This window comes from Falco cherrug, chromosome 5 (assembly GCF_023634085.1).
Source record: "Falco cherrug isolate bFalChe1 chromosome 5, bFalChe1.pri, whole genome shotgun sequence".
Lineage (NCBI taxonomy): Eukaryota > Metazoa > Chordata > Aves > Falconiformes > Falconidae > Falco > Falco cherrug.
In genome coordinates, this window is record NC_073701.1 from 54,225,175 (window position 1) to 54,239,578 (window position 14,404).

Sequence of the window (14,404 nt, forward strand, 5' to 3'; positions counted from 1 at the left end):
AGGGCGCCGGCGCCGCTGCCGGTACGCGGACCCCCCGCCGAGGCGCCCCCTGCCCGATGACCCGTGCCGGGACACCCCCCCGCGGCCCTGCGCCATGGCGGCAGGCCACGCTCGGAGGAGAGGACTGCCCCGCCAGCCCCCGCCCAACCCCTGCCAGCGCTGCACGCGTGCGCGTCCGTCCCGCGTGGTGAGGCGGTAGACCTCCTGGCCGCGAGGGGGCGCGGCACCTGGCCGGGCTGCTCTCGGTCCCCGCCCTGCGGATGCTGGGAAGGGAGGGGGGGAGAGGGCGTCTCCCGCTCGGCGTCACTCCCAGCATGCAGCGCGGCCTGCTCCTGCCCCTGCTGCTGCTGCCGCCGCTGCAGCTGCTGCCGGGGGGAGAAGATGGCGGAGGGAGGCGCGGCGGATCTGGAGACCCAGCGCACGGACGTCGCGGCGCTGCTCAAAACCGCTCTCCGCAAGGGCGACACCTGGTGAGGGAGGAACGGGGGGACCCGGGCTGATCGGCGCAGGCGGCTCCCTCCGCCCCCGGTGCCGCTTGCCTGGCGGAGGGACCGACCTCCTTTCCCTCAGCCCCCCCTGCTCCCGGGGGCGGCTCGGCCCCTCGCTGCGCTGGGGACTGCCGAGGGGGGCAGGCGGGCGGCGGGGGGGGTGGGGCAGCACCATTGCCCCCCTTCCCGCCGCACGGGTCCCTCAGCCTCTGTCAGGGGAGGACCGGCCACCTCGGTGCGGCGGGGGGCCCTCGGCTCGGCCTGCGCTGTTGGCGACCGGCAGGGCCGCGCCGCGCCGCTGAGGCGCCCGGCGGGGGCAGGCACCGAGGTCAGCTCCCTGCCGGGCGGCGAGCGGCGGGGGAGGGGCGGCAGCGGCCTGACTGGCGGAGCGCGGTGCCGGGTGGCAGCCGCGCATGGCGGCCCCGGACAGCCGGCGGCCCGGCGCCCGCGGGAGGCGCGTTCGGCCTGGCGGCGGGAAGCACTGCAGCAGGGACTGGGGCCGGGGGAAGAGCTCGGCTACTGGGCGTTTATTCCATTACCCAGGCTGAAAGGGCCATGGCGTCACCTTCAAGTTGTCAGAAATTGTATCTGTGCCCTGGGTGGGGTGCCCTGAAGCCCGACCACGGCCGTGATAAACCTTACGTTTAAATTTTATTTTGGCTGTGAACCTATTAACTGCCTAAGAAACAGCCCCCGAAGGTGCAGACATGCTCTTACAATACCTGTTATGCAGTAGGCCGTTAAAAAAGATATATTTTCCTGGTCAGACAGAAAGTATCTGTTAGTACGACGTACAGATTGTCAACAGAATAATCTGTGGTTGAAAAGAATTAGGTTAAATAGACACCACTTTCTAGTGTGTATGTGGTAATTGAGCTTCTGTAGTTGTAGTTCTCTGAGGCTAGGATATGGGGTTTTTTTTAGAGGGGAAAAGAAAAAAAAAAAGAACTGATATTTTTTCCACTACTCAACTTCTTCTCTTCCTGTGTGAAACTGTCAACCAAAGACAAAGGCTGAAGCGTTAACTTACTGAAAATTAAGTATGAATACACAAAAGTAGAACCTGCCCACCTCATTTCAGCTGTCATCACTCACTGTTCCAGTTCTATAAAAGACTATATTTAACAGTGTTGATACTGCAGCATGTGTCAGAAGCATACATTCTGATGCATTATTCAAATACTGCTGAGTATATGCTTAGTTCTGGCATACGAACAGACTGCTCTTAAACTGGAAAAATATAATCAACTAGAAAAAGGAAATCAATTCACATGGTAGTGTTGAAAATGACCAGCCGTGCTAAAAGGGTGCTCAGACTTGTAATCTTTTAAGACTTTTTTTTTTTTTTTTCCCCCCCAGTGGTTCTGTTGGGTACTTCCCAAGTACTATAAAAATGTCTCAAATAGTTGTTATTCATAGTGAAAGTAACTTTATGACAAAATTACATGATGATTAAAACAGTAACTTTACTTCACTTTTTTTACATTAAATGTTTTAACATGAAAAAATCAGTTAAGTTGAAAAAGCTGAACATTCTCTGAAAAGTATCTAGCTGTGATTATGACATTAATATTAAGTGTTTTAAGACTGAATAAGCTACGGTGAAGTCTTACTAACTTTGAGTCATGAACTATTACATCTAGCTACATAAATGTGTATACATGTGCGTTCACAGGATTGATATTTAAAGCTATGTATTTAACTTCGCAAATTAAGGGGTATGTTTAGTTCAAATGCTTTTTTCAGAGGTATTTTGTCAGTAGCTTTTTGATTTTTTGGGGCATCAGTAAGGAATCAGAACAGTTAAAGGGCTGTAAGTCATGAGTCACAATTGCGTTTTTTTATTCATTCAGTAGTAAATACTGCTGAAAAAGATATGAGCAATGCCGTATCAGCTTGTTTAGTCTGAGCTTTAAAGCACTAAAATACAGTCCTTTTAACATTACTGGTTTATACCGAAAGTCTTGTCCATGCTCTTCAGAATTCAGATTATAAGGAACAGTAAGCTGTGTAAGGAAAGTATAAAGCTTAGAGGGTTTCCCCTAAGAAAAAAGGAACTAAAGAATAGGGCAGAGAGGTGAGTCTTGTAGTGTTTTTTAAAGAAGACATTGAATTTCATCAGTAATTCAATGCACTGTGGAGAGAAAAATGAAACTGACTTGAAAGGCAACGTTTTTAGAGTTAGGTATTGGAAAAGAATTGATAGAATCGGGAAACATTTTGAACAGGCAGTTTAGTAAGCTGTAGAATTTGTTTCATTGGATGTTTTTAAGAGTATTTTGGGGATCGTATAGGTTAAGATGTGTTGCTTCAATGGACAGTCAAGGCCAGTGTCTTTTGACTGTTCTGTCCTCAGGGACAAGGTTTGGGGCTAGCTTCTCCCAATAGTCTTTTTTGCATTCTTTTATGGGCAGCTAATAAATTATTAAATTAGGAGAGATTGAGGATTCTTCCATCTCTCTGTTTATCTGCTTTTTCTAAACATACATTAAATACGAAATTTAAGGTTTTCCAAGCAAGAATCTCCTTCATTTATCAGTTGTTTTAAATAATGTTGACCACTTGTATTAGTGAATTCAACATAAAGCCCACACTGTTGTTCCATGGAACTTGAAATATATATCTGTCTGTTGTCTTCCAATATTATCTAAAGGATCTTCAGGTTCTGTGGTTGAAAGATCTAGAATTCTTTTTTGGAAGAGAAGAAATGCTGTGTTTCATGGTGTATCTCACAGTTCTAGTGTCTGATATGATTACTTCTCGGTGTTTTGCAATTCTGCTGATGCTTGGCAAGTGAGTAGAATATAGTTTGTGGGGATTTTAACCTCTCATTTAGAAAGACAAAATATATTGGTTGTTACAGCTGCAAACAAATTTGAACTCCATCAGTGTCTTCCTGTATCTGCTGTCAGAAATTGAAGAGCTGTTGATGTTCAATCAATTTTTTAGCCACTGCATAATTTGCATGACCAAGTGGTCTTAATGATGTTATTTAATGCCTTTGTAGCTTCAGTGGTATTCTTGAGGAGAACCTTGCCAAGTTTTTCTGATTTTAGTGTCACTGAGGTGCAGCTTTTAATACTGAAAGTTAGTGGTCTTGGAACAGTTTTCATAAAGCAGTGATGGAGACTATAGTCAATTCTTGTATGTGACTACTTCCTGTGTGTGTATCTCTGTAATTGCCTCCCCATATTGAGGTATAATTTCCTGTGTATACCTTTAAGATCACTTCCAGCCCTGCTTTCCCTGTAGTTCTGTTTTGCTGTGACTCTCTTAGAGATGTTGTCTCAGTTGCTTAAGTATGACATTACAAATGCTGTCGCACTCTTTACTTTGCTACCTTTTGGGCATGTTTGCCTTCCAAGGTTTAGAATGTGAGACCATGTTTCTCACCTTTTGAGTATCACCTGCCAATAAATGGTTCATTTATAGTGGGTAATAGTGACTAATAATGGCTAACAACACAGGAGTCAGTTGCACCAGTTTTTCTTCTCCCTCCCACTGCCCCAAATTTCCCCACTGTGCTGCGTTCATCTATTGCTTGCTGTAGCAATTTGTGAGCAGATGAGAATATAAATGTTACTTATATTTTTAAAAGCAGTAACTTGGAGAAGGATTGGGCTGTTAGAGTAGACAAATAACTATCGCCAGGAGTTTATTTGATGGCTAAGGGAACAAATGCCAACTTCAGATGTTTGAATAGGGAATACTGATTACAGTAGAAAGTTGTACTGTATACAGTAATACATGAGTAAAACCATTCATACTGTCCAGTTCTGGTGTCCACATGTCACAGAAGGTGTTTGTTTGGAACGAGTTCAAAAAAATCTCAGAATTGAATAGGGAAGGCAGAAGCCTTGACTTGCAGGGAAGAGCTTTAAGAGCCTTTGTCTGTTTTGATAGAATGTTGAGTTCTGTGCTGAAATACTTACATAAGAAGAAGATGTCTTCTAGGATAAAGATTTTTAGACAAGCAGATAAAGATTTAAGACACTGCCTGTAAACTGAAGCTAGTCAGAATTAGAGCAGAAGGAAGATGTTGATTTCCAGCCCTGCTAGCCAATGAGTTTTGGTGCCAGTCATCACTTTATAGAGTGCTGAGATAGATTCTTGATCTGTTCTTGATTTTTAAGCCTTGCAAGTTACAAAATCTACAGAAGTATAGTATTTTGAGTTCTTTCAGGTGTCTCTTACACAACACTTCTGCAGTTCTGGTGAGTCCAGAGGGAGTACTGTTTTTATCCATAGGGTATGTTTCTTGGAAGGTGAAGAAAATACTCTCATTTTTTTGCACCATGAGAATTTTATTGGCTGTTTAATTGTAAAACTAAGTCACTGAAAAGAATAAGTAAAAATTTGAGAAGGAAAAATCCTCCCCAGTGAATGATCAGTTGATATGAAAAGTTCAACCTTAAAGAACTTCACCTCCAGAAACGTATTTAAAGAATTTCCCCACCGAAAAATGTATAAGCATTTTAATTCTGGTTGCAATGAAAACTCATGAATCTTGATGAACAGGCATATAGCCCTACTTGAAAACGCTGCAGTGCCCGTCATTGATGATAACCTTGATGCTGAAGTTCTTAGCTTTAATAGCATTTTACGCTGTGGTCTTCTCAGCGTTCTCCACATTTGATCATCCATCATTGTGCTGTACATGTTCAGCATCTAGATTGAACATTAATGGAAGATTTTACTTGATTTCACTGAAAGCATGATGAGGTGTTATGGACCTGCACCTCAGTAACGTTTGGAATAATGTCCTATACTGTTCTGATAGTTTCATATAATAAGAAACAAGGAGCGCTATATCAGTGTTCCAAGGATAGAATTGAGAATTGGTTGCTTTTTCTTTCAAATGAGGTTTAAGTTGCTGATTTCTGACTTTAAGACTTTGTGGTTGAAGTTTTGTGTTAAATTTGTCTCACTGCATGTGGAATAGTGCAGCATTTCACCAACAGCTTATGAAGACATACAAAATGTTTTAAATTCTTCTGGGAGAAAACTTGCAATGGAAATGTGTAGGTGCACTTTTCTTCTGTGTAATTGATTAGGCAGGGTGAGAGCACGGTAAAATGAAAATCATGTTTGTGCCAGGCTTTTGCCTGAAAATTGGAGGTCAAACATTGATTTAGGAGTTAGATTACTTTTAATAAAAAGTCTTTACTGAAATGGAAAATTGGTACATGTGTACAAAATACTTACATGGTTGTTAATGTTCACACAGCAATTTTAAACTAAAAATGCAGTACATTAATTTTGGCTGAATCGGACATTTTGGTCAGGCTCTTGGTGATGTGTGAAGTGCTGCTTAGGCACCTTGTGGAAACTGAGCATGGGGAGCTGTAGGGGGAATCTGACTGACTGATCAGTTGATTTGTAATCATCTTGGTGCATTTAGTTGAACAAAGCTTTTATTTCTGCAGGGGAATGTGAAATACTTAGACTGAGATATCTTAAAAATGGGAGATAAGCAATGTAATTTTTTTTTTCTCTTCGACTGATGGATTTTTTTTCTGTGCATTTACCTACATTTTTAATAAAATGATGGTTTGGTTCATATGTGATAGAATAATTACCATCTTGAACTTCCAAGAACTTGTTATTTCTGAAAGAAGATTTAATTTTGAGGCATCTATTAATCATGAATGTACTTAGTCAAGCAATTTTGGCTAGCTTAATCAGAATAGGAATACAGGTACAAACCCATTCTTACCTTTCTTATTTTTATAGTTGCAGTTGTGCAAGTACAAAAATGGGATGCTGTGCCTTTAAACAGGAGTCCTAATTTGCTTTCAGCAACACAGTTGTTCCACTTTGTCCTCAGTATTGCTTAATCTGTACTCATGCACAGTGAGGAGAGGAAAAAAAAACCTCACCTATCTCTCTGGACAATTTGCACAGTTTTGCTGTTAAAAAGTGAAATAGCTTGTTTTCGGAAGATACGATGTCCCAGCAGTACAAACTGGTGGAACGAGTGTCTCTCTGTGAAATGTCTTTATTGCATATTAAAGTTAACTGTTTTGATTTTGAAGTTGAAGGACTGACCTATCAGTCAATATAAAAAAATCTAGGTTACATGTTGTTTAATTATGTCTATATATAACTGAGGAATGCATTCAGACTGCTTTTGACAGCAGTGGGAAATACCAATAGCATTGTCATACTGTTCAAATATTTTTCCATCAAACTGGATGTTAAGGTAAAGAATGAATGCTGTTGTATTTCTGTGATGTTGGTACTGTGTTAGTAAGTTTTATTAAATCAAAATGTTATCAACCATGAGATAATTTAAGAAATCAATTGGCAACTTTCCTGCTAGTACTATTATTTTCTGTTGTTGAGCAAATAAAGTTCATATGTGGTCACGCAGCTGCAAAATTTTAAAACTTGCATGAATTTATTATTGATTTTTATCAATTGTTGAGTTTTTGTTTAAGAAATGAAGGTGTATTTACAAGTGTAATAGCGTCATTCTTTTGTTCTCTTAAGTTAATGTACAAAGGCTGTAAGTAATCCTATTTTGGGCAGCCCTAAGTCTCTACACTTGATTATACATAAGGATACAGTCTTTTCTTGGTAGTTTTAATTGACTGACCCAGTTGTAGTGGGTTTGCATGGCAAGGTTTTGGTAGTGGGGGGCTACAGGGGTGGCTTCTCTGAGAATTCCCCCATGTTCAACAGAGCCAGTGCCAGCCAGCTCCAAGATGGACTCGCCACTCGTCAAGGCGAAGTCCATCAGTAACAGTGGTAGTGCCTCTATGATAACATATTTAAGAAGGGGGGGGATGGGGACGGATGTATGCTCAAGGTCAACTACAGCCAAAGAGAAGAGTGAGACTACGTGAGAGCAACAACTCTGCAGACACCAAGGTCAGTGAAGAAGGAGGGGAGGAGGTGTGCCAGGTGCTGGAGCAGAGACTCCCCTGCAGCCCATGGTGAAGCCCATGGTGAGGCAGGCCGTGTCCCTGCAGCCCATGGAGGTTAACAGCGTAGCAGATATCCACCTGCAGTCTGTGGAAGATCCCATGCCAGAGCAGGTAGATGCCTGAAGGCTGTGGCCCAAGGGAAGCCCACACTGCAGGAGGTTCCCTGGCAGGAGTTGTAGCCCCATGGAGAGAGGAGCCCATGCTGGAGTGAGTCTGCTGGTAGGACTTGTGACCCCATGGGGGACCCATGCTGGCACAGTCTTTTTCTGAGGGACTGCATCCTGTGGGAGGAACCCATGCTGGAGCAGTTCCATGAAGAGTGTCGCTCCTGGGAACAACTCATGTTGCAGAATTTTGTGGAGAACTGTCTCCTGTGGGAGGAACCCCCCCCATGCTGGAGCAGGGGAAGAATATGAGGAGGAAGGAGTGGCAGCAACATGTGATGAACTGACCACATCCCTCTTCCCCATCCACCTGCGTTGCTTGGCAGGAGGAGGTAGAGAAAACCGAGAGTAAAGTTAAGCATGGGAAGAAGGAAGTCGTTGGGGGAAGCTGTTTTAAGATTTGGCTTTATTTTTTATTATCCTACTCTGAAAACTAATTTCCCCAAGTCAAGTTTGCTTTGCCCATGACAGTAATTAGTGAGTGATCTCTGTCCTTACCTTGACCCTTGAGCCTTTTGTTATATTTTCTCTTCCCTGTCTGGTTGTAGAGGGGAGTGATAGAGGGGCTTTGGTGGGCATTCAGCCAGGGCCAGCCCACCACACAAAGGCATGGCTATTAACTGGTAATTGTGTTTTAAAATTTGAATATTTTGTATAGGAGGAGAATGACCAAAATACTCGTTGGTATGCCTATATTACAAAAGATAATAAGATAAGTTCTCTGTAATTTCTAGATAATATTGAAGAAACTTAGGTCCAGTAATTGATGAGAACACAACCAGGAACCAGACTAACAGCCCTTAATCACAGACTTGAGCAGTCCTTTGTAAATTCCAGAAATAATTACCATTTTATCCCACTTCAGTGGGACCCAGAGAATAACACGTGCAGTAACCTTTTTCTCAGTGTTGTTGTCTGTAGGGGCTTACTATATGAGGTTCAGTAACCAATGTAAACTCATCCCAAAGGTAGATTTCGTCTGTACAGTGTCTTCAGCTAAAGCAAGTTTAAAATAGCTCTGATTTTTAACTTTTTAATCTTGGTTTACAGTATTTCTAAACAAAGCTTGTTTGCTTCTAATCATGAGAATGAAGTGAAAGATCACATTTTTATATAGCTTTGAGGAATATATTTTACAAGAAAATAATATTAACTAAAAATAGGTCAAGGTCAAAAGTAATCTGTGCTTTGAAAACAACCTGAATATAGGAAAACAGGAATAGGGAAGTAGGTTGAAATGTTAAGCATTGTGCTTTGTAATTGTCAATACTTGTCAAAAAACTGTTCAAATAAAACAATTATTTAAAGAAAAGTTATGCCTAAATGGGAATATAGTATTGGCAGATAGCTTCTGGCAGAAATAAGGAAGAAACGTTTGACAGGTGACAGCAGATATATCTTACAAAACAATCTGAAGCTCCGCTCAGAGTTAAACACTGAGAGTACTGAAGTAGGCTGGACTTGAACTGGGAACGTGTTCATGAACATGTTGTATAGCTTTTTGATTGTACTTGCTCAGAAAATTTAAATCTCTTTAAGGTTATGTAATACAACTAAGAGAAAGCACCTAAACCAAATTAAACTGTACAAATATTTCCAGTATTATTAATATCTAAAATACCATATTTGAGTGTAATGTTCAGCAAATAATACATGCATGGTTTTGCTTACTTTTAGGTAAGGTTTGAGGCTATTCCAGTATTTATGTATTTCTGTTACAAAGTTGTTGGTTCTAAGTGACCTTAGTATAATCAAACTTGGTGTTTGTTTTCATCAAGCAATTAGAGGTGACTGATTTATTTGAAATGCCTATATATGTCAAGCATTTGCTGATTTGGAGTTAAATAGTTCACCTAATTTTGAAGTAGTCTTAGTTTTAAGGCTTGCCCCTCAAAATAGCGTATCTAGAGATTTGAGAGAGTTCTGTCCTTCAGTCTCTATTACAAATCCTCCAGGTGTGTTTTACCGCTGAAGGTGTGTTGGTTGTCCTGCTCACTAGCTTGGCTGATGACATCTGAGAGAGCAAAATTTGTGTTCTCTGCTTGAGTGAGATCTTGGTTCCATCCAAGTTAAGTAACAAATATTTCTTAATCATAGTTTTAAAAAGTGGATAGGCTGTATTTTTTAGCTTTGCTAAGGTGCCCTGGGGTAGCCTTCTCAGTCTGGTCCACAGTTCAGAAAAACTTCTGTAACAGTAGATTGGTTTGGAATTCTTTCCTTCATTAGGTAATAGTAACAAAAATAAAAGCAAAACATTGTACCAAGTTTAATGTACAGACATTTTGCGTCTCTGTTTCACTAATGCATGGTATGCTATTTTTGTATCTGGGACAGCACATACTCAGTGAAGCGTATCTGGTCTCAAGTGCCTGCTCTGAGTTTTTAATAATTTTCCCCTAAAAAGTGAACTAAAAAACGATCAAATCTTACTTATGAAATGAGGTTTTGGCAGATGTAGTTCTGTTTGCTTGAGGTATGTCTTTTCCTCTTAAATTACTGGATGTCCTTAGTAGGTAATACTTAATTTTTAGGTGGCTGATTGTATCATGGATATTATAACATTGATGAAAAGATACACTGTTGCCTTCATACAGTTTACCTTCTCTGTTTTGTGTAGATGAGTAGACTTGTTGATCTTGGTAAGAATGCTATATTGAGTGTTTTGCAGGATCAAAAGCTTATAGCCTGAAAATTTCTGATTTTTACTTTTTCTGTTAATGCTAAGAAGTCTGGATTTTAGCTACGTAAGTGCTTTAGCAGACTGATCCCCTAAGCTGAGCATGGTGTAATTGCATTAGGGTTTTTTGCAGCATAATCTTTAACATGGTATATCCTGTTTGCATAAAGATGAGGGAAGTGTATGGCATTTGAATGCAAATTTCCATTTTCCCTAATCTTATTGGAAAAGTAGTATTTAATCTATTGATTAAGAACAAGTTCTTGTGAAGGGGGGAAGATCACAGCTACTGTGACTGTATTCCGTAGGAACTCAAAATAACCTCTCTCCTGTATCAGATTTCTATTGAAGTAAAAGTAGCAGAACCCTCATTAAAATGCCTGATACGTATAAAACATACATACGTATAGCCAGTAATTCACTGTAAGAATTCAAAACTATAGTATCAGTTAGCATTTTTTTAAATCTATATTGGGTTTTTTTTTTCCTTGGCTGTATTAAATTCACTGAGTGCTTCTTCGCATGTAATGCATGTTACCTCAACATTTTTGTAAACTGGTCTACTAAGTTTGCTTTTAAGAACATAGTCTAAGAATAAAGAATCCAAACTTTTTTAAATTAAGAAGTCTAAACAATGTTGGTGTATCCTGAGCCAATAAAAGCAGTTATGTCTAAATAGAAAATAAATTAATTACCAGACTTACCTAAGTATCCTGCTCACCTTTGTTTTTAAAGGATGTTAAGAGCTGAATATTGGGATAGTGAGTAAGGCGTAACTTCCTAAGCTATAACCTGTGGTCAGCAGGTAGCTCACCTGGCTCTGGTAAGGTGCCAGGTGAATCACTAGGCTCTGGTAAGGTGCCAGGTGAATCACTAGGCTCTGGTAAGGTGTATAGTGCTGTGTCAAATCTGTAATATTTTTGTTTCAGGTTTGATTGTAAAGGTATGGTGTGGTCTGTAAGAAATCGTGAGAACTGACATTGGCCCATATGCTCCTTATACTAATAAACCGATCTTCCTGGTATACTTTTATTTAAAAATTAGTACACAGAGATAGATACATACTTCTTCATATTACAAGCAGTATTAACCAAAGTATTAAGCTTTGCCCTTTGAGTACACACAGATTTCATGACTTCCCCTTTCAGTCTTTTCATTAATCTTCAGTAGAATACATCTTGCAGAAAATGTGTGTGTAGGCTCTTATTTGTCTGAAAGTAATTAGTTTAAAAAAGTTAGTATCTGTAAAGCATAATTAACAGATGCAGAATTTAATCTTAGAATAGTGGTTTGCACCTATTTAGCTTTTTCAATTGTTCCAGCTTTGTCCATACATCCAAAATGCACCAATCCTAACGAAGTACTACTCAGTGAATTTGAGGAAGAAGACAGGAAAAGAGATGATACAAAGTAACTTGAGTAGCTTTAAAATGTTTGGTGTTCACACATTCTTCGTTTTGCTTTTCTCCATTGTACTGCTGGACAGGCTTTGCTTAGAAAGTCTCAAAGTTCGTGTTTTTTTGGTTTGTGGTGGGGGTTTTTTTGTTTGTTGGGGTTTTTTTGTTAAGATTTTGTGGTCCTTCAATATCTTCTTTCCTGGAAAGGAGCTTGACTGTGTTGTTTAGTTCTTACCATGCTTATATGCTTGCATGATTTATAGGTGACCTTTCAGCTTTTTTATGCTAGAAATATTAATCTCATTTTAGCGTGTAACTACAAATTCCTAAATCTGAAGAGAAATGACGTAGGTTTTTGCACTTTGTGTTAGGAAACAGAAATGTTACAACTTTTCAGTTAGGGAGAACCGTAAAGAGACGACGGATGGCAAAATTTGGTTGGTGGCAAAATTAATTGGGAAGAATGAAATCATAAAATTGAGGAAGTGTTGAAATAGTTAATGTGAACACTTAAAATCTAGAACAGTGGACCCAAGCTGTCTTGCACTGTAAAATCCAGTTATCAAAATTTTCTGTTAATCACTATGTTACTGGTGTATGATCAGACATTTAACACAAAGCATTTGTAAAGTAATATGGTTCTACAGGTGCAGTAGTTCGTTAAGCATTAATTACAACAATGGGCAGTTTACCTATATGGTAATTTCCCTTCTGTCTAAAATTATAGCTTTCCTCCTTTGAGATTCATAGTTCATTCAAATTTAGATCAAGACAGTAGAGGCCATGCGATCAAGTAGAGGACAAGGCTGGCAGGTTTGGTGGTAGAACGGATGCCGGAGGGTGACTGCATTCATAACCACACAGAGTTATGGCTGTTATGGAATAGTGCTGGATGGCCACAGCAGAGAAAGGTGAGAATGCTGTTGGCCTGGAGTATGTTTGTAAGACTTGACAGCTTTGTAAAGCTAAAAGGCAAGGACATGCCCAATTGATCAAAATTGATATCCCTTTTCCATTTATTAAAGAAAAATGAGTCAAATATTAAGAGACTGTTATAAAACGAATTGGGATTTGTACATGTAGAGTGAAAGAACTAGATTTTTGCAAATGTGGGAAGAACTGCTGCTACTTGTACTTTAAAAAGATGCAAATACCAGTGATTCAATTATAGTAACGTAGAGTTTGTTCTGTCAGACTCAGGGTGAAGGAAAAATTACCTTCAATATCAGACTCTACATTTAGTTATATATGCGCTGTGTAAAATAAAGTTACTCTGTTTAACACAGCCATGCCAATTCAAACTTCCATGGTGGACTCTATGTTTTTCTCTTCCAGGAAATGGAAAATAACACTCATTTAATTTCAATAGTTATTGTTTGGTGGAAAATTGTTTGTAGAGATTGGATTTTACTTTCTTAATTTTCAAGGGGACTACCTTTTTGCATTACATAGGCTAAATTGCCTATTGCAGGCTTCTGTCTGCTGTATTCTCCTCCCTCCTTCCATTTCTGAGTAATAGATGAATGTGGTATACCTTGGGCATAAATTCGATAGAGAATCTGTTAGAGAAAACACTTTAAAAGCTTTCTGTATTCACTGTTGAGTCTGTACCTCCAAAAGCATTCTTGCATTCATTAAACCAGATTATATCTGAAGACATCTGCATCTGACTGTTGTTTGTAGAAAAGGAAGCACATTGCCTCTGTAAAATTTAAACCCAATTTAAGGATTTTTGCTCCTGTTGCAGTATTGCTTAGGAAGACTTTATGATAATAAAAATACAATTGAAAGCTTCTAGTAACAAAAATACCAAATGTTTGAAAGCGTACTGGGGAGCTGTTATGATGTTGCTTCACTTCCTTTATCTATTGCATGATGGCAAACATGGTGTTTTTAAGGAACTTTGCATGTTTCAAAGTATATATCTTTGCTTTTATCTGATATTTTAAAAAAGTCATGCTTTTTTTTTTTTCTTCCCTAATGGAATGCTTGTTTTCAAGAAATTATAATGACAAATTTTAAATTACAATTAGATAGTAACTTTAAATGCTTGTTCTCACAAACTGGTCATTTTTCATAGTTGAAGTTGTTTCTCATTTAATTTCACAACAGTTTGAAGTTTGCAGTTTCAGAAGTTCTGCTGCAGTGATGGTTAAATCTGCTACTGTGTTAGAAGAATCTGAAAAGTTTAGAAAAGGCTTTTATATAAGATAGTAGGTCTTTACTTGGATACTTTCTTGTGTTGCAAAATGTTTTCTGTACACAAAGATCTGAATTTTGAGAAGCTCATTGCCTTTTAGGTAGTTTTAACTTCATTGAACAGCATAGAGCCGGGGTCCTCAGTCTGGCCCCCCAGGGTCCTCAGTCTGGCCCCCCAGGGTCCTCAGTCTGGCCCCCCAGGGTCCTCAGTCTGGCCCCCCAGGGTCCTCAGTCCGGCCCCCGGTATTTACAGACCCCCCCCGCCGGGGGTTGGGGGCGGGAACCAAGCAGCCGCAAATGGCTTCCTGCCACCTAATCTGCACGTCGGCCCCCTGGTTAAAAACTTTGAGGACCCCTGGCTTAGACAATGAAAAGTGGTCATGAAATCAGTGTATTCTGAGTGAGTTTGACTTCTGAAGTGTAAAATGTGCGTGGGACTGGAACATACTCCAGTTTGAACTAGTATGTTTTACCTTTTTTCAGCATTAATAAAGTTTAAATTAGTTGATTTTTGTTATAGCCTGCATTTTTATCTTTGTACTGTGTTTTA

The 14,404-nt window shown here is 40.1% G+C and overlaps 1 protein-coding gene across 3 annotated transcripts in view; it reads left to right on the forward strand.

Moving 5' to 3' along the window:
• The first annotated feature begins 305 nt into the window (after nt 1-305).
• Nucleotides 306-14,404, forward strand: part of USP15 (ubiquitin specific peptidase 15) — a 70,227-nt gene continuing 56,128 nt past the window's right edge. For 2 of the 3 annotated variants that reach the window (XR_008732309.1, XM_055710759.1), the window contains exon 1: nt 306-470. Coding sequence is in view for 2 of the 3 variants with exons in the window: in XM_055710759.1 (XP_055566734.1) it covers nt 382-470 (89 nt within the window). In the remaining variant the exon portion in view is untranslated. The remainder of the gene's footprint in view (nt 471-14,404) is intronic. The other variant, XM_055710758.1, reaches the window with a different exon arrangement.